Source organism: Girardinichthys multiradiatus, chromosome 6 (assembly GCF_021462225.1).
Source record: "Girardinichthys multiradiatus isolate DD_20200921_A chromosome 6, DD_fGirMul_XY1, whole genome shotgun sequence".
Lineage (NCBI taxonomy): Eukaryota > Metazoa > Chordata > Actinopteri > Cyprinodontiformes > Goodeidae > Girardinichthys > Girardinichthys multiradiatus.
Genome location: NC_061799.1, coordinates 35,283,980 through 35,303,715, shown reverse-complemented (window position 1 = coordinate 35,303,715; position 19,736 = coordinate 35,283,980). Strand labels below are relative to the sequence as shown.

The 19,736-nt window shown below is 40.4% G+C and overlaps 1 protein-coding gene across 24 annotated transcripts in view; it reads right to left on the bottom strand.

The window, feature by feature from the left end:
• The window catches only part of epb41l3b (erythrocyte membrane protein band 4.1-like 3b), a 74,257-nt gene that overhangs the window by 1,396 nt on the left and 53,125 nt on the right, over positions 1-19,736 (bottom strand). For 7 of the 24 annotated variants that reach the window (XM_047368431.1, XM_047368425.1, XM_047368423.1 and 4 more), the window contains 12 exons: positions 18,838-18,891; positions 17,866-17,901; positions 17,454-17,519; positions 16,108-16,296; positions 12,898-12,960; positions 11,822-12,496; positions 11,055-11,087; positions 10,541-10,609; positions 8,575-8,658; positions 6,951-7,049; positions 6,716-6,796; positions 5,261-5,376 (listed from right to left, as the gene is read on the bottom strand). In XM_047368431.1, the coding sequence (XP_047224387.1) occupies positions 5,266-5,376; positions 6,716-6,796; positions 6,951-7,049; positions 8,575-8,658; positions 10,541-10,609; positions 11,055-11,087; positions 11,822-12,496; positions 12,898-12,960; positions 16,108-16,296; positions 17,454-17,519; positions 17,866-17,901; positions 18,838-18,891 (1,560 nt within the window). In that variant the 3' untranslated portion in view covers positions 5,261-5,265. The remainder of the gene's footprint in view (positions 1-5,260; positions 5,377-6,715; positions 6,797-6,950; positions 7,050-8,574; positions 8,659-10,540; positions 10,610-11,054; positions 11,088-11,821; positions 12,497-12,897; positions 12,961-16,107; positions 16,297-17,453; positions 17,520-17,865; positions 17,902-18,837; positions 18,892-19,736) is intronic. The other 17 variants (XM_047368428.1, XM_047368437.1, XM_047368448.1 and 14 more) reach the window with 11 other exon arrangements.

Sequence of the window (19,736 nt, the reverse complement as noted above, 5' to 3'; positions counted from 1 at the left end):
TTGGCATACAGCTCATGAAAACCCAAAATTCCTATCTCACAAAATTAGCATATTTCATCCGACCAATAAAAGAAAAGTGTTTTTAATACAAAAAACGTCAACCTTCAAATAATCATGTACAGTTATGCACTCAATACTTGGTCGGGAATCCTTTTGCAGAAATGACTGCTTCAATGCGGCGTGGCATGGAGGCAATCAGCCTGTGGCACTGCTGAGGTCTTATGGAGGCCCAGGATGCTTCGATAGCGGCCTTTAGCTCATCCAGAGTGTTGGGTCTTGAGTCTCTCAACGTTCTCTTCACAATATCCCACAGATTCTCTATGGGGTTCAGGTCAGGAGAGTTGGCAGGCCAATGGAGCACAGTGATACCATGGTCAGTAAACCATTTACCAGTGGTTTTGGCACTGTGAGCAAGTGCCAGGTCGTGCTGAAAAATGAAATCTTCATCTCCAAAAAGCTTTTCAGCAGATGGAAGCATGAAGTGCTCCAAAATCTCCTGATAGCTAGCTGCATTGACCCTGTCCTTGATAAAACACAGTGGACCAACACCAGCAGCTGACACGGCACCCCAGACCATCACTGACTGTGGGTACTTGACACTGGACTTCTGGCATTTTGGCATTTCCTTCTCCCCAGTCTTCCTCCAGACTCTGGCACCTTGATTTCCGAATGACATGCAGAATTTGCTTTCATCCGAAAAAAGTACTTTGGACCACTGAGCAACAGTCCAGTGCTGCTTCTCTGTAGCCCAGGTCAGGCGCTTCTGCCGCTGTTTCTGGTTCAAAAGTGGCTTGACCTGGGGAATGCGGCACCTGTAGCCCATTTCCTGCACACGCCTGTGCACGGTGGCTCTGGATGTTTCTACTCCAGACTCAGTCCACTACTTCCGCAGGTCCCCCAAGGTCTGGAATCGGCCCTTCTCCACAATCTTCTCGTTGTGCAGCGTTTTCTGCCACACTTTTTCCTTCCCACAGACTTCCCACCGAGGTGCCTTGATACAGCACTCTGGGAACAGCCTATTCGTTCAGAAATGTCTTTCTGTGTCTTACCCTCTTGCTTGAGGGTGTCAATAGTGGCCTTCTGGACAGCAGTCAGGTCGGCAGTCTTACCCATGATTGGGGTTTTGAGTGATGAACCAGGCTGGGAGTTTTAAAGGCCTCAGGAATCTTTTGCAGGTGTTTACAGTTAACTTGTTGATTCAGATGATTAGGTTCATAGCTCGTTTAGAGACCCTTTTAATGATATGCTAATTTTGTGAGATAGGAATTTTGGGTTTTCATGAGCTGTATGCCAAAATCATCCGTATTAATACAATAAAAGACCTGAAATATTTCAGTTAGTGTGCAATGAATCTAAAATATATGAATGTTAAATTTTCATCATAACATTATGGAAAATAATGAACTTTATCACAATATGCTAATATTTTGAGAAGGACCTGTATAGATACTTCAGCTGCTCTTCAATCAGTTTATTTCCCATTTCTTTTTCAAAGTTTAGCAGATTATAAATGTCTAAACTATATTAAAAATGGCTTCTCATATCTGTTAACAGCTGCTCTGATTTCACAAAAAAACAAAAAAAAACAAATCAGCATCAGTCCCTGAGAAACCAACGGAGGGCCTCAAGAATGATGGCTGAAAAGATCTGAAAGTGTTTGGTGAAGAGAGAATGACATGTTTCCCCTTCTTAGATGTTTGTCAGTACTTTGCTGCTCTCATACTTCTACACTGTTTGAGTAGCTGAATGTTTCTCACTCTGGCTCCCCGATTCTGTGTGTATTTGTAGCAGAAAATGTCCCACAAAGCACAGAGAAAATATACAGTATTGCTAATGCTATTGAAACAGTCATTTAACAAGCTGCGCACACGCACACACACACGCACACACACACACACACACACACACACACACACACCCTGTCATCAAGGGTTCAGAAAAAAAGCCAAGCATTCCCATCTGGTGAGTCACGCAAAGCATCTTCATGCATGTCTGCTCATCCCGGGCTTCGCGCCTCGGGATCGTATCAGACACTAATGAAATAACAAGCTTCACAGCCATGAGGGGTGAGCAGCAGGCGATCAGCTTCCAAACAGAGAAAACGCTTAGGAGAGAGCTAGGAGGAGAGCACTTTGGTGCAATGAAAAGACAAGTTCCTTCAGGCGCAGTCACACCTGCCAAAAACCTCATGCTGCTGGCAGTGGGCAAGTTCAAACACATTTGGGAAGTTTGCAGACACACAGCAACAAGGACCGCTGACCTATTTTCCTTCTCTACAGAGATAAAAAACATGGAGTGAAAGAGGAATGTCCCATTTCTCCACTTTGGACTCTATTACCGGGCTGTTTATGCTTATGCTGAGAGGTTCCTGAACATTGATCACCAAAAGACTTGAGACTTTTCAAGAATCAACTTTTCAGAGTTTGCAGTCCTTTACGTCAGGTTTTAAATATAAAGAAAAAACTGAAGTGAACTCTGAACTAATGGCATCTCTACAGTGGGCAGAACTGAAGGAATGAAGGACACAAGCAAGGAAGACAAGGAAGGACAGAAAGGAAGGAAGAAATGAAGGAAGTAAAGAAAGAAAGGACAAATAAGAAAGCAAGGAAGGAAAAGCAGAAGGAAGGTCCAAATGAGGGAATAAAACTAGGACTTAATGAAAAAAGAACAAACAAGGATACAAGAAATGACAAAGGAAGGAAGCAAGAAAGTACAAGACAGGAAATATACAGGTCCTTCTCAAAATATTAGCATATTGTGATAAAGTTCATTATTTTCCATAATGTCATGATGAAAATGTAACATTCATATATTTTAGATTCATTGCACACTAACTGAAATATTTCAGGTCTTTTATTGTCTTAATACGGATGATTTTGGCATACAGCTCATGAAAACCCAAAATTTCTATCTCACAAAATTAGCATATTTCATCCGACCAATAAAAGAAAAGTGTTTTTAATACAAAAAACGTCAACCTTCAAATAATCATGTACAGTTATGCACTCAATACTTGGTCGGGAATCCTTTTGCAGAAATGACTGCTTCAATGTGGCGTGGCATGGAGGCAATCAGCCTGTGGCACTGCTGAGGTCTTATGGAGGCCCAGGATGCTTCGATAGCGGCCTTTAGCTCATCCAGAGTGTTGGGTCTTGAGTCTCTCAACGTTCTCTTCACAATATCCCACAGATTCTCTATGGGGTTCAGGTCAGGAGAGTTGGCAGGCCAATTGAGCACAGTGATACCATGGTCAGTAAACCATTTACCAGTGGTTTTGGCACTGTGAGCAGGTGCCAGGTCGTGCTGAAAAATGAAATCTTCATCTCCATAAAGCTTTTCAGTAGATGGAAGCATGAAGTGCTCCAAAATCTCCTGATAGCTAGCTGCATTGACCCTGCCCTTGATAAAACACAGTGGACCAACACCAGCAGCTGACACGGCACCCCAGACCATCACTGACTGTGGGTACTTGACACTGGACTTCTGGCATTTTGGCATTTCCTTCTCCCCAGTCTTCCTCCAGACTCTGGCACCTTGATTTCCGAATGACATGCAGAATTTGCTTTCATCCGAAAAAAGTACTTTGGACCACTGAGCAACAGTCCAGTGCTGCTTCTCTGTAGCCCAGGTCAGACGCTTCTGCCGCTGTTTCTGGTTCAAAAGTGGCTTGACCTGGGGAATGTGGCACCTGCAGCCCATTTCCTGCACACGCCTGTGCACGGTGGCTCTGGATGTTTCTACTCCAGACTCAGTCCACTGCTTCCGCAGGTCCCCCAAGGTCTGGAATCGGCCCTTCTCCACAATCTTCCTCAGGGTCCGGTCACCTCTTCTCGTTGTGCAGCGTTTTCTGCCACACTTTTTCCTTCCCACAGACTTCCCACTGAGGTACCTTGATACAGCACTCTGGGAACAGCCTATTCGTTCAGAAATTTCTTTTTGTGTCTTACCCTCTTGCTTGAGGGTGTCAATAGAGGCCTTCTGGACAGCAGTCAGGTCGGCAGTCTTACCCATGATTGGGGTTTTGAGTGATGAACCAGGCTGGGAGTTTTAAAGGCCTCAGGAATCTTTTGCAGGTGTTTAGAGTTAACTTGTTGATTCAGATGATTAGGTTCATAGCTCGTTTAGAGACCCTTTTAATAATATGCTAATTTTGTGAGATAGGAATTTTGGGTTTTCATGAGCTGTATGCCAAAATCATCTGTATTAAGACAATAAAAGACCTGAAATATTTCAGTTAGTGTGCAATGAATCTAAAATATATGAATGTTAAATTTTCATCATGACATTATGGAAAATAATTAACTTTATCACAATATGCTAATATTTTGAGAAGGACCTGTAGAAGGGAAGGAAAGACAATGAAACAGAAGGAACAAAGAATGGCTAGACCAAAGGAAGTACACAAGGGATGAGGGAAGTAAGGGAGGAAGGAGGGAAGAAAGCAAGAAACCAAGATAAGTTTGGACACAAGGAATGAAAAGAAGGAAGGAATGAAGAAAGGGCACAAAGAAGGAAAGAAACAATATCTGGTACCCTGATCCGGTCCTGGTTCCAGCAGGGGAAAATCATGGGAGTAAAAGCAGCCCCAGAAAACTACTCAGGTTTGTGGGTGAGGTTTCTGCAGTGGAAATGCATCCATAGTTTTGCCTTAAAGAGATTCTTTAGTAAGTGCACGCATTTCTGAGTAACAGAGCTGAAAACAGACCACAACTCATCTGTGTACACAAGGATCAGATTTCAGAGCATGAGGGTGGATCTGTAGTTCACAGAGCTGAAGATCTCTGAGAAGCAGAAGCCGGTTTAACCGGTATTTAATCTGTAGCTCTTGTACACACAACTAGGTATGGAAACAAGAATGCTGTAACTGATTAATGCATGATCCCAAATGGTTTATTCTCTTCTGTATGATTGACATTTTATTATTTTCAAAAGTAAAAATGTTTAAAATAACAGAGAAATTACCTTGTTTTAAGTATAGTAAATAGTCTGTTTTTTGTCCATCAGGGGGAAGTGTTGCACCTAAACTACAAATTCTTTAGGAGACAGTTAACAGCTTTCCTGTGAAGGTTTTAAAAACTTGTCTTTACAAGCAGAGGCTGCAATATCCAGTCTGTGTGCAGACAAACACCCACAATACCTTCCACTGAAAAGACAACAGCACGATGCACCAAGCTGTGAGTGCAACAGAAGCAGGCCAATCCAAACCAAATGCAAACCGGGCAGGTTGGGGAACAGGACTGGGTTCTCTCATTTTTCTTACCTGGGTCAGTCCTCCCCTTCCTCTGGCGTGATCTCTGTCTCTTTATGTACCACTACTTTGGTCACTGACATGTCAGGATGCTGTTCTTTAGCTTCCTTTATGGCCTGAGCCAGAGCCTGAATACGGGAGGGTGCAGTGGCAGGAGGGCAGCACCCGGGGGAGACAGAGAACGGGGAAGAGCGGTTGGATTGCAAGTCAGTATGCCAACAGGGAAGTGACCTTGTAGTAAGAGCTGCCATCATTCAAGGACTTAGTCACACGTCCAAATCATTACACAGCTTCAGAAGTAAAGCTTAAGGCAATAAGGGTCACCAATGTCAATTTAATTAAGCCTTACTAGTGCATCTCATTAAATTAGAAAATCATCAATTGGTAAATTATTTCAAAACATTTATTAAATACGAAAAACAAATGAGCATTTATTTCTATTAATTCTGATGATTGTGGCTTACAGCTGATGAAAACCCAAAATTTAGTGAAAATTACACAAAATCGCTAAAAAAGGGATTTTTAAAAACAAAGAAATGTTTGGTTATGGTCCACACAATCATGGCCACACAACCAAGAAGTCTAGGTGGATTTATAAAGCCCGATCTACTAAGTTAAAATATGTTTGTGTTTCTTCCACAGTCTCTAAGGTTTCACCAAGCTTTACCTCGTTTTGCCTCCATGTACCTACGGTTGAGACAGAACGTGGTGCAGGTGTACAGTTTGGTATTGTTTTGGTTCCAAAGAGGGGAACCACAGAACATCCAATGCCTGTGCCACATGAAAGCAGCTAGTGAGTCTCTGGAGACATGACCTTGAGGCCAAGATGGCCTCATCCACTGATGAAAAGGCAAAGAGAAGGAAAGAAAAGGTTGGGAAGAAGGGTAAAAATATGGAAGAAAGGGATGGAAGGAAGAAAAGAAGGACACAAGGGAGGAATAGAAGGATTGACCCCATTAAGATACAGAATAGGAAAAATTGACGGAAGGCCAGAACGAGTGTAGGAACCCTATTTGTCCTCTTCACACCTTTTTAGGTTAAAACAGGCGGCTAGAATTTCAAATTTTGCAAGAAAACCTTAAGGTTTATATTTCAGAGAGACACTTAAGATAGTTTGGCTTTATGTTTGTTTCTCTACATAATTCATCAAATTACTGATAGGTCAATAACTGATAATATAAGTAATCATTCAGGTTCAACTGTAGTGTCAATATTATGATTCTTATATATATCTATATTAAATATTTGTTTCTCTAAAGTCGGCAAAAAGATGGCTCCCTTGCAGAGAGGATTTAGCCTGCAGAGACCCATAAGGACAATACATTTAATTAATGAGCCTGATATGACTTTATCCTCATCAGTTGCTGTATTTCCTACAGCTGTAAGCCAAAATCATACAACATAACAGCACATTATTACCCTAAGTGTAATGATTTTCAATGATTGCAGGGAAGAAATAAGACAGACCTCATCATGGTCAATGTCTGCATCTCCAGTGATGACGATCCTCTTCTCGATTCGAGTCTCTGAGATTCCACCTTTCACTGTCTGATCAACAGAAAACATTCAAATTAATAATAACGATTCGTCACAACGTGACGTAGAAACTTTAAATAAATGTTCTCAAGAAGCAGAAGCTTTGAAAATGTCGGAGCCTTTTTCTGCTGAGATGGGGGTTGAGAGACAATAGATGCACCCTGACCTTTGTGATGTGTGTGGTCATGGTGGTGCTGGTGGTTTCCGAGGTGATGGTCTGAGCACTCAGCAGCACCCCGGGGTCTACGTCTCCATTAGTGTCAACCTACCAGTGGGCACAACATCCCATGTTTTTACTCAACGGGAGGGGGGAGTAATACTAAAGCACTTGTTACAGTATTAATACAGTTTAAAAAAAAAAATGGGACAAGGTTTTCAAAATTTATTTTACAAATAAAAACCTGAAGAGTGTGGCATTTGTATTCAGCCACCTTACTCTGATGCTCCTGATAAAACCCTATTTAACTAGAATGAATATATACATACTACTGGTCAACAGTTTTAGAACCCCTTTATCATTTTCTGGTTTTCTTTATGTTTATGACTCTTTACACTGTACGTAGATTCTCACTGAAGGCATCAAAACTTAATGAACACACAATAAATTAGGTAGCAAATGAAAAACTGCAAAAGAACTTTAAATATGTTTTATATTTTAGATTCCTTAAAGTAGCCGCCCTTTGCTGTGATGACTGAAATATTAACCTTTGGCCGTCTGGGAAGTTCTTTCAAGACTTTTTGGAAAACCATTTCAGGTGACCACCTCATGAAGCTCATGGAGAGAACGCCAAGAGGGCAAAGCAGGAATCAAAGCAAAGGGGAGGCAAAATGTTTTCAGTCTTTCGGAAATCCTAGCATTAAAGGTCTCACTTCACCTGGAATATTCACACAGAGACTGACATTTAAAAATGGCAACCATGCTAATCAGTAACATATGATGCTACAGGTGTCACTTATGCTCCTAATGTAAGTAATTATTGACTGATGACACCAGGGAGAGGTTTATAAAACCTGATGTTGGAAGTCCATCACTAAATGTGGTCGGTGCTTCTCTAGTTTAGTCCTCATGTGTAACAATAAAGGTTATATGGTGGTGTTTCATAGAATATCTTAAAATGTTGTCTTCAGAATGAGAATGAAAGTATTCTGATTAAGTTACTGGTTTGACATCTCACACCAGCAGGACACAAACAATGTTAAAGAAATGGCAGAATAATAAACCCAATTAGATCTTACTGATGAACTACACTGAATGTCAAGTATATGGTTGGAAAGTTTCTATCTCCTCCTCTTCATTAGACTAAACTGATAGGAACAGAGTTCCTGGGATGGATCAGGATGATTGATGAAGAACGATGAAGTGGACAGGATCTCACCAAGTGCCAAATGGAAGGATCCTGCAGCTTTATATTGCAACTATTGATCGTAAAGGGGCTGAAAGAGCCCAGCAATGGAAAGTATGGAGCTCTGACTGGAAACAGTCAGACGGATCATAAACGATGTGCGCGTTCAATCTATCCTGCAGATTCAATCAACTGTCTTTCCATCCCAGAAGTATAAAGGACTCTTCTCAAGAGCTATTACATTTCTGCATGCTGCAGCTAAGATACTAAAGGTATCTTGTGTTTGGTTCCATATTCTGGCTGTTAAAGATTCCTTAAAGAAAGAAAAAGAGAAATCTTATTTTAAGCTAATTTGTGCAGTTTTGTCAATGAGTTAACTTTCTCTAAACAACGGATCAGCATCTTTTACAGACTAGTGACTGCTTGTTACATAGCATTTAAATTCACCTCAGCGGACTCGTAGGTAATGGTTTTTGTCTCTGTGTGGACCACTGGCACGTCTTTGGCAGCCACCTCCACTCCGTCAGGAGCCTGAAGCACAGAAACACAAGATTAACCAGAGTTTGGAAAATCTTTTCTAAAAACATTTAAAAACCATCTGATATCCAGTGTTCCTACACATTTTCACGTCCAAGCTGAACACATTTCCAGACTTAAATGCGCAGAGTTCACAGGTCATTTAGGTACTTTTTTAACATATAAATACAAATGTTCACAATTTAAAGCAGACATTTCTATTGAGCTCAGGCTATAAGAACAAAACATGCAAATATCCACAGCACGCTAGTAAGGTAGGATGGAAATAAGTAAGTAATAAAGGAAGGAAACAAGCAAGTTAGTAGGGAAGGAAGCAAAAAAGTAAGAAATGGAGGGAATGAGTAAGGAAGGAAGGATAGACACATGTAAGGAATTAAACGCCACATGTGGATGAAATAAACCAGACAGCTACTGATTGATTTAAATCTCCAAACAAGCACGCAGTCATGCATTACTCTCTAATCCAGCGAAGAAGAGGCTACTGAGGAATGAAAATCACAAGGTTTCCATTAAGTTTCTGCACCAAAATCACATTAGAAGCCCTCTGATCTGAGCAGCTGCAGACTGAATTTAGGAGGCGGATACAGATGTCCATGAGTTTAGTCGATTACTGGTTACTGGTGACAGACTGGATTAACAGGAGGGGCAGTGGTGGTGAGAATGACATACAGCTGGAGCTTTTGTAAGGAGTCCAGTATGAGTTGCTTTGTGTGGGCTGGACTTTGAAATTTTTTTTTCCAGGGCTTCCTTAATTACACCCACCCCAGTTATCAATCTCTCTATTCTCTGCAACCGCTTGTATTTAAACCTCCTAATACAGTAATACATTACTCCTGATACAATTTCTGGAAAGTTCTGAATGGTTTGCATCCTCTGTGTCCTGAAGGGTCAGTAATAAACATCCTTCAGCTTTTTTTTTTTTTACGTGACTTTCCAAAACATCTAGGAAAAAAAACTGCTCCTCCTCCTACTACCAAAGCGTGTTTCCACTATGTTTCCTGAACCTTTAATCTCCCCTTATTTGACTATCTTCTGCAAACATCAGTCAAAATGCACAAGATAAACACAGCATCTTCCCTCTATAACTTGGGTAAAGACACTATAAACTTTGCGCAAAATTGCAACTGGAATGACATTTAGCTAAATTATATGGACATCCCTCTTAGCTTTATCTGGGCTAGAAGAGAGATAAGATCTCTTGACTGGGAATACAGCTCAGTCTTCTGCTTTTTTCCCCAGTGGTTGCATTATGAAACAAATCTAAAGACCACAACTCTATCTCTCTCTTCTGCTTATAAAGTGAGTAAACATGGTTTGTTTGAGTGGCTACAATTAATTTGAAGCTTATGTTACACCTGCCCGCTGAGATTTGAGTGACTTGTGAGGAGTTATAAAATGTAATTGCTGTAGCCTAATAAGTAAGTGTTTCAGAGTGAAAGCTTTTTATGCTGGAAGTTACTGGAATTTCTCTCTTTCACTGACAATCGATTGTGACGAGCCAACTCCTCAGAATACTAAAGCGGCATGGATGATCGAGTTTAAAAGTTATATTTGCAAACAAGTACTCATGTAAAACTGCAATTTCACAGATTAACAAACTGCGGAGGTGTGTCTGCATTTCACATCTTGGTTTTGTTGCATTTCCAAAACACCTGTGCAGTAGGAGGAGTGGCACAGTTTGGCGTCCCATAGTGGAAACATACACAGGAAACAAACTAAAAAATATAAATGATTTCAGGAACTTGTCTTCTATGTGGTAAACAACACACAGACTCTGGTTAAACATTTTCACCAATAATATCTGACGGGGAGTGTACTGACTTTGCAAACTAAGTTAGAGGCTACCCCGGTTGAAACTAAGCTTGTTAATATTTACCTTTGGTTTGGCAGGCTCGGCTCCATTTTCAGTAATAACAGCTGCCTTCTCGTCCTGGTCAGCAGATGCCTGTAACCAACAGTTGCACCATTGTTTATATTTTTGCATTAAGTGACAACACAATTTCAAACATCAGTCTTGATTCGTATCACTCCTGACAAGAAGGAAAAACTGTTGAATTAGTTCAGAGATTTTTACTGGACAACAAAAATACAGTGCCTTGCAAAGTTTTAAGATGCACCCACAAACTTCAATGTATTTTAATGGGATTATGTGATTGTGATGTGATTGTGAACTTTTTACAACTAAAAATCCTAAAGATGCGATGTGAAAAGTGTGGTCATATTCCCTGTACCTGCTGAACAAAAGTATTCCCACAGCACCATGCTGCCACCACTGTGTACTACAGCGGGGGTGTTGGGTTTAGGGTGATGTGCGGTGTTAAGTTTTCCACCACACCTACTCTTTCATACTTTTGCAAGGCACTGTCAAGAACCAGAGAGCTAGATGTCACCTTTTGAGAGGAGGAAACCCATCCGAGCGTAGACTGATGGAACACAGGGTTGAATACACACAAAAACAGAGAGAAAGGTAAAGAAAGGACAGTAAAATGCCACAGTTAACAGTAAAAGACGAAAAAAAATAAAGGTTTGATGGAGGATGATTGTATGGATACCACTATGAAGCATTTTAAAGTTTGAACTCCTAAAATCTGGATGTAGAATGCACTGGCAGAATTTCAATGTTCATCTGGTTTTAAAAGTTATTTAAGAGATAATTTGTCAGGTAGATCCATACAATATTGTAATGGCTTGTCTGTAAGGGTAGAGGCGAGGAGTTTGGAGGATGTTGCAGGAAAAGCTGCAGCGGTGGCACCCAGCCAGGAGCTATGAAGTCACCACTTTAAGGGAACTAATGAAAAAAGCTGAAAGAAAGGAATAGTTTAACTGGAACAAACCGAAACATTAAAAACAACAAAAGGCAGCCAGAGCTCTGGCTTCTGTCCTCGTCGGCTGTGGGAGTGAGCCGCTCAAGCATGGAAAGCCGTTTTAGCTGTCAACAAAATGAAAAACAAACCTAAAAGAGTTCGGGTTAAAAAGGAGCAACAGAAACCGACGGTTTGCCTTGTAAATGCTGGGTATTAATTGATCATGAGCCATGCAGGGGGCTGGATTACTCTGTTAAACTGATGTGGGTGCTGCAGGTAGTGGGGAGGTGATGGGGGTAAGCTGTGGGAGTGGAGGCATGAAGGGAGGCTTGCTTTTAGTTTTCATACAGTACCACTGCTAAGGATGCAGCTGAAGATTCAGAAACTGTAATGTGAGTCAGGCTTAACTTCAGGTGGTTAGACTGGATTTCTTCGGCTTTCTGCTGCAGCTCATCCAAAGTTTTCAGGACTTCGACTTCCTTTGTAAACAAACTGGTGACCTCTGAAATCTCCACCTTCTCCTCAGAAATCCATGATGCCATTGCTTTCTTAGGAGAGTCAATACCTTTAATCTGAGTCGAGTCACCAGTTTTTATCTCCACCTTTGGACTCAGCATCTTAACTACTGACGTTTGACCTTTTACAACAGCAGAAGCTTCTGTTTCTTTCTCGTTTACAGTTTCCGATTCCACTGGGACTGCAAACCCCTCTTTTTTGCTCGTCCCTTCGTCCTCGGTGTCCTCTTTATTCTCCGCCTGCTTAAAGATAATGAGCGTGCCTTTCTTGTCGCTGATGGCCTGGGACACTTCCTGTCTCACAGCTCCGGGGCTGACCTTCACCACCGACCTGGCTGACACCTCCTCCTCCTGGGAGTCCAGGGTTTTGTCTTCTGCCTCCTCCCTCAGGGTCCCATCCAGGAAGACGTCGTCGTCTATGGTGGTCGGCAAGCTAATGCCGTGGGGTCCGGAGGAGGTGGCCCCATCTGTTATAATACTATCCGCCACGTATTTCACCAGATATCCCGCTGCCTGGGGAGACACTTGACTTGTTGGAAAAAGGATGGCTCAAGATAAAAGGACAGAGGGCATCACACGAGCATAAGGCGGAAAAAGGCTGACACAAATACAGGCTGAGCACCACAAGTATGAGTTTAGATACATCTTAGTTTTTAATTTAATAAAATATAACTTATTCTTGATCAGAAGTTAACTTTACCTGATCAGAACGGTTAGAGTTTGGGTTTGGGTTTATTTTGGCATCAGAATGCTAAATCAATGAATATAGTAAAAAATAAAATAATTTATTTTGTACATATTTAGTAGGATCCGAATACATGTGGAGCTGGAAAGGCTCAAGAAGAGCAAAAGCAACCTGATAGCATGTAGAAACTTCAGAAATGACAAGAAATGACCAACAGGAAGCAGCTTACCATGGTGCCTTTAGGTCCCACCTCTGGTTTGATCTCCTCTCCAGCTAACTGTTCATCTTTGGCCTGAAAAGAGAAAATACAGAAAGGCTTAAAAACAAACAAAACAAATAGGACACAGTTGCTAACATTCACTGGCGAATATCTCCAGAGAGATACTGTTCAGAAAACCTTAAGAACTTAATAGCTCCCAGTGAGCTCGTCAGATTGTGCAACTTATTGCTGACAGAAGTTGCTGCAAAGGCATATGAGACAAGATACTTTATTAGTTATGCTGAAAAATTCATGTGACAACCAGTTGCTGTGGCAAAACAATAAACTGAAATTAAAACACTGTGATAAATGCAAAGTAAATTAAATTGTTAGAGAACACTGTAAAAAAAAAAAAAAGGCAAACATAAGAAACACCACATGTTAAAACATTTTTCTAGTGTTGAAAACCAACCTACATGAATGAATACGTGATTTGAACAAAAATCAGGAAAAATGTAACTGAAGCACCGATCAGACCGTCAAGAAACTCAAATAGAAACTCATGACTTCTACTTTCCTGAGGTTTAAATATGAGATGACGCAGAGTGCCACTATTCAAAATGAGAAAAACAAGAGAATATCCATCGAGGTGAGGCAGATTAATGATCTTCATTAATACACAAGTGGCAAAAAATAACCAAAAACTGCCAAAACTTGCCCATGTCTTCAATCACAGCAATAATTAAGTTTAAAACAACTGGAACTGTGACAAGAAGGCCTGAATGAGGACCTGTATTTTCTTGCAAGATGATAAGGGAGGTAAAAATAATCTACAAAGCTCACTTTTGGAGAGCTGCTAAAAAGAAGAGCACCTTGGTGGTCACCTAATCTCTGGGACAACCATTTGTAAAATGATGATCCAAAACATATGGCCAAATCAACAATCACCAGACAGCAGCCATTTCCCATTCCCAGACCTAAATCCCTCAGAAACCCTTCAGGGTGTACTGAAGAGAAGAGACGAAGAGAAAGCGGGACTTCAGAGATCCCTGCTGGTCCTACCTTTTAAATTGTAGGACAAGACTAAGTGCCATTCTATTGGCAAAAGCAGACTGTAGCAGTGGAGACAATAATCATGGCAGCAGGGATTTTTCTCCACTGAATAAATACTCACATAAAAGGTTGTATTAAAAAAGAATCTGTGAGACGATAATATTGGAATGAAAGATGCATGTATCTTATGGCTTTTAACACACCTTTGTCAGTGGTGCCAATAAGTGTGGATTAGTTTAATACACGAGTCAAAAATAAAGATACTGAAGAAATGTGAGGCATTACTTTCTAAAACAGGTCTTTATAAAAAACAAAGCCCACAGTATGAGGTTGTTGTTTCATAGGAACAGAGCAGCTGCATCTACAATGTTGTAAATCTGTAAATACCAGCAACCCCTTCAGAGATCTGACAAATAACCTGAGAAATCAATAAAAAATGGCCTCTTACAGAAAGCATGTTTCCATACTACCCTGAACCTTTATCCGTCGGAAGAGAATTACCCTGAAACCTCAATCTTACCAGTGCTGTGTTGTTTATGTAGTGTGCTGCTGCCTTAATGAAGGTTCAGGGTAAGATCTAAATCATGCCCATTTTCTGGGGTAAATCTCTATTTCCATAATCTGTTTCTACCCTGGTGCATGCAGCGTAAAACAGAGGGGGCTAAGAATGGGCCGAACAGGTGCTGAAGAGGAAACTCACCTAAACAGGAAGCATACTATCCACACAAAGTAATGAAAGAAATTCAAAGCTCTTTGGTGAAACAACAAACAGAAGCACAGTCGTTAAGGTGGTGCTGCACCTATCAGGGCCTTAGGACCCATTGTTTAGAAGCTATTATTCATTGTGGGGCAAAGGTACAATAAACCTGACACTAGAGAGGCAAAACCTGACTGACTAGGTGAAGATTTAATTCTAGAGCATTTGTAGAAAAAGTGGTCACCGAGTCATTTCTGCACATAATCATGCCTAAAGTTAAACAAACAGTGGGACAGATGTGGATCAGGGACTGACTGGTGGTCTTTTATTTGAGGTAATGGGGTGGCAACACCAGTATTCCAACAAAAACACACTAAAGCCCACAGATAGAATAGAAGAAAATGTGTAAATGGATGAAAATGACGAAAGTTTGAAAATCCTTGTAAAATCAAGGTTAAAAAGGCACCGTATTAGTGTGGAAGATTTAGCGGTAAGATATTCCATATAAGAAAAAAATCAAAGGGGGAATGTTTGTGTTGCAGGAGAAGGAGGAAAGGTGGAGAAAAGATCAGGTTCATGCTCATGAGAAAGCACCTGGAGACAGTAATCCATGCTGTTGTGACGACTGGATTACTGTAACGTACTTTTACAGGTGTCAGCGGGTCTTTAATCACACATCTGCAGATGGTGCAAAATGCTGCTGCACGTCTTCTAACACACACACAAGTGTGAGCACATTTCACCAGTTTCGATTTCACTTTTTTTACTCTTTTTTAAAAAGTCTTTTCTCTGGGGTTTTAAATCTTAGTAGGGTGTTGGTTTTATGTCCATGTTTGTATTTAATTGGTTCTACTGGTGTTTATATTTTTGCTTTATCTGTACAGCACTCTTATCCTCTGTGATTGTTTTTATGTGCTTTATAAATACAAATGTATTGGATTGGAAAGGATACATCAAACACAAAAATCCAGAGAGAGAATTTCCTTTCAGAACATTTTGTTTCAGACTGATTAAAAGCACATATTTCATCAACACAACACAATCACCTGAAGCAAACCACAAATAAATAAGGTATGTTTGTCAAAGCCTGAATGCTTAACTGTTAATTATATCTTGACCATTTTGTGCTACAAAGTAAAACTACTCACCAAACATCCACAAAGTGCAGTAATTCTATTATTTTTTGACCCAGATACTGTAATATGAAAGTCTTGAATACTTGAGCAAATAAAATATTTTAGTTGCTTTTATAAATTAGTTGTATAAAACATGTAACTGACACTACTTTTAATAAACATGAACGGGTCCACCATAAAATACTCTAAACCAGACAGATTCTAATGCCAAATAGATTTATATTCCCATAAAACTGAGATCACCACCCTAAAATTTACTCAGCAATTATTCCTGCTACCAGTATTTTAATAAGACTGTCCCTTTGTTGAGGTCATGCTCCACACAGACATGCCGTCATTAAGTCTGCAGCTTACGTCCTGCGGCTCCAGCGGCTCTATCATTGGGGCTTCATCTGATCTGGGTGAGCGCAGAGGCGACGAGGAGAGTCTCTTCTCCCACTCTGTAAGACCTGGAGCGCCGCCGCTGTCGGTTTCCAGGAAGGAGCGTTTCAGCTCGCTGATGTTTGTCTGGTGCTTGACCAGTTCGGGTGGAGGCTCAGAGTCCTATGGCCGATAAACCATGACACAGGGAGGAGTAGAACGAAGTCATGCTTTATGAAGGCAAGCTTGCATCTCCAAATGAGGTACTACATAGGTCTGAAGTTGTTCTCTGGGTTCCTACACGTTTCATGTCAAATCTACACAAATTTTCTGATAAAAAATGACAGAATTCTCAGCCATTTCTGCCATTTTTCCAAGTACAGACACAAAAGGTTAATATGAATTTTTGGCAGGTAATTCTACAGCGACTAGGCTTTTAAGATGGAACCTTCAAGAAACAGACTGGAGATGGATGGATGAGTGGATGGACAAAGAGATAGCTACATGAACATGCGGACGGATGGATGGAGAGGCAGCAAAATGGATGATGGATGCTGTATGATGGGTGGACAGACAAATGGGTGGACAAAGATCGCTGCATGAACAAGAGGGTGGATGGATGGATGATAGTTGTAAAAATGGATGGAAACAATTCATGCAGTTTCAACAGAAATAGATAAACATATAAAAAGGACGAATGGATAGATGAATGAATGCATGGATGGATGAATGAATGGATAGATGGATGGATGAACAAAAGGTTAGATGGTTTAGAAGATGGACTGATCGATAGATGAAGAGCTTTTAGAGAATGTGATAAATAAATAATACTAAATATTATTCCACCACCCCACCGCCGTTTACCCAGATCTGAAAAAAAGCCTCAAGTCATATTCCTGATTCTTCCAGATTTTTTCCAGACTGTGTAGGAACCCTATGTTCTGCAAACTTACATCACTCACATACATACATAATGTCAATGTATGCAGACGTTTTTAAAGGCTCAGCAGACTACCTGTGCAGCACCTTCCGAAACACAGTTAATCAATCAAAAAAAGCTTAAATGCTTTGGGAGCATTTAAGACCAGCTTAATTCAGAGGAAATAAATGGTTTCATGCATCGTTTATGTTAAGCACAACACTCCCACATCTCAAAACAGACCAACTCCAGTTTAACTGTGTAATATTTTTAAGAGTCTTAAAGCTCCCAGCAACAACTTTTTTAAAGAAAACACTACATAAAACTCAGATTTACGTGTTAGCTGTTCATTAAAAATCATCCTTCATGCCTTAAAAGCACCTGCATGCATATTTCACACGGTCTCCGTTTGCTTACCAACCTCTAGCATCAGATTACCATGTCTGATAAAAACATTTTCCCCTTTTGCTCGTCTTATGAAACTATACTGCACAGACAGAAAAAGGCAAAGGAGTCGTTACATAAACGGTTATTAGGCGCCTCAATCTGTGGTTTAATTTCAACTCTTGTTTGGAGAAAATGGGAGCTTTGGCTTCTGCTGTATAGGAATAAATCATGCTAACAAAAACAACTTTAAAACCATTAAATCTGACTCTTGGGTGTGGCTGTATGACAACAGTTTGAGCGAGACAGAAGCAGCAGCAGCAGCAGCAGCAGCAGCAGCAGGCAAACCAAAGCAGAGGGGTAGGAAAAACAATGACTGAAAGTGGATTTCTTTCATTGCGTCTGATTTCCAGGCACTCAGCAGGGGTCACACAGCGACCCCGGTATACCTGAGTCCGCATCTCGGAGTCCTCATCAGCTTCCGACTGACAGCAGGTAAAACGAAGAGAACAGAGACAGTGAGAAGAGGAGGAATGCCGTTATTAAAGGAAAAAGACGTGAATTAGAAAGTTAGGGGGGCAGAAACAGAAACATTACAAGAACAATCACTCAAGTTTTGACCGTTAAGCTTTTAAAGCTCAGCCCTGCTTAAAATTATTCCCAAACATCTGCAGCCACATTTCACCCTGCATCCTATTACTTTTTAAAAAGGACATAAAACTAAGCTGCAAAACGTTGTATAAGCAGAAGAGAGCAGTACACGACCAAACATTTTTTTTGGGGTTCATAAAATAAAAAGCAGAAAATATCTAAGTGGTAGTTTATTTTTTTGTAAACATCTTTGCCATCAGTGAGGACGATATACCAGTTTTTAAACCACATGACTGAAAATCATCCCAGATGCTAGATGGTTATGGTTTTTTTTTAAACTTGTGCCATTTTATCAGACAATAAGACAGTAATTGGTGTAGCATACCATACCAACATACCCTCCTGGCATACTTTAAATATGCTTGAACAGGAGTTAAAGTGGAATCAGATTTTCTTTAGAAAACATCTGAAAGTGAGCGGATCTGCACACGGCTCCTAAAAGTTACAACTAAGGCACGTTACAACTTTATTCCCTGCACCCCTATGCAAAATCTGTTGCTTCACTAGCAATTTAGGTCTAAAAATTAATAAATCTTAGAAACAAAATCAACAGATTTTTTGTCTGCTGTTTTTATTGTAGACCAAATCAAAAGGAAGTGCTTTAAAAGGAATATCAGTATACAATAAAGGCCAACAGATGCTTCAAAAATAAGGAACTAGATCTACAGTTTGATTAAAAACAAGAACTAAATGTGCAGACCAATCATTTTTGAGAATTTCAAACAGTTCTTACAATTCATCAGTGAATTGTTTATACATTATATACAAACCTCTGTGGCAGTCATCTCTCCGTCACAGGCAAAGTCCGTACGTTCGCTGTCAGTCTGCGTTTGCAGACCAAAGCAAAACAATCCGGGTTGCAAGCAAGAAAAAGAAGAAGGAATCCAACTTGTAAATGTTTGAAAAGGAAAACCTAGCATTTATCATCTAAACGGATTCCTCGTTACCACAAATGGGAGAAATGGAAATGCTCTGATTGTTGGAACAGCAAGCTACACTGATGTCAGACGAACACCACAGCTAAATAATGAAACTCAACAGAAACGTAATGAGCAACGTAAAAAGATCAAAGAAGCAAGCAAAACAGACTCAGAGGAAGATAAAACCGTCAGTCGGTCACTCAGGAGTTTGTCGCTCAGTTATTGTTGAAGAGGCTGCAGCCTTGAACATGAGAAGTTCACATACACTCATCATCAGCATTAATATTTTTCTCATTTTTTTTTTTCAGGGCGTAATGGCGATACAACAAACAACTTTTAATGATTAAAATAAAAAAGAAAGAACAAAAGAACTGGGTCCAAAAGTTTAAAATTATTGTGAATTTGGTCATAAACACGCAGGGTGAGAATTATACACACAGGCTTTAATATTTACATTCACGGCAACTAATGTTTGGTTGACCTTATACAAGCTGCAGAGAAACCACACACTTTCAGGAGCAATGAGAAAGGTCCTGGCATAATTCTGGAGGGGTGTTTGTTTAGTCTTTTAGGCAGAATTGGTGGAGCCCATTTAAATTGAACCAGTATAATCAATAAGGGTCCAAATCCATGAAACTTTGCTGTGGTCTTAGCACTACCTTTCACACCTATAGTAGCCTACTAGAAGCAATAAATCACAACATGTGGAAAATGACACTCAGGTTTCAGGTGGGTGACTAAAAGACACC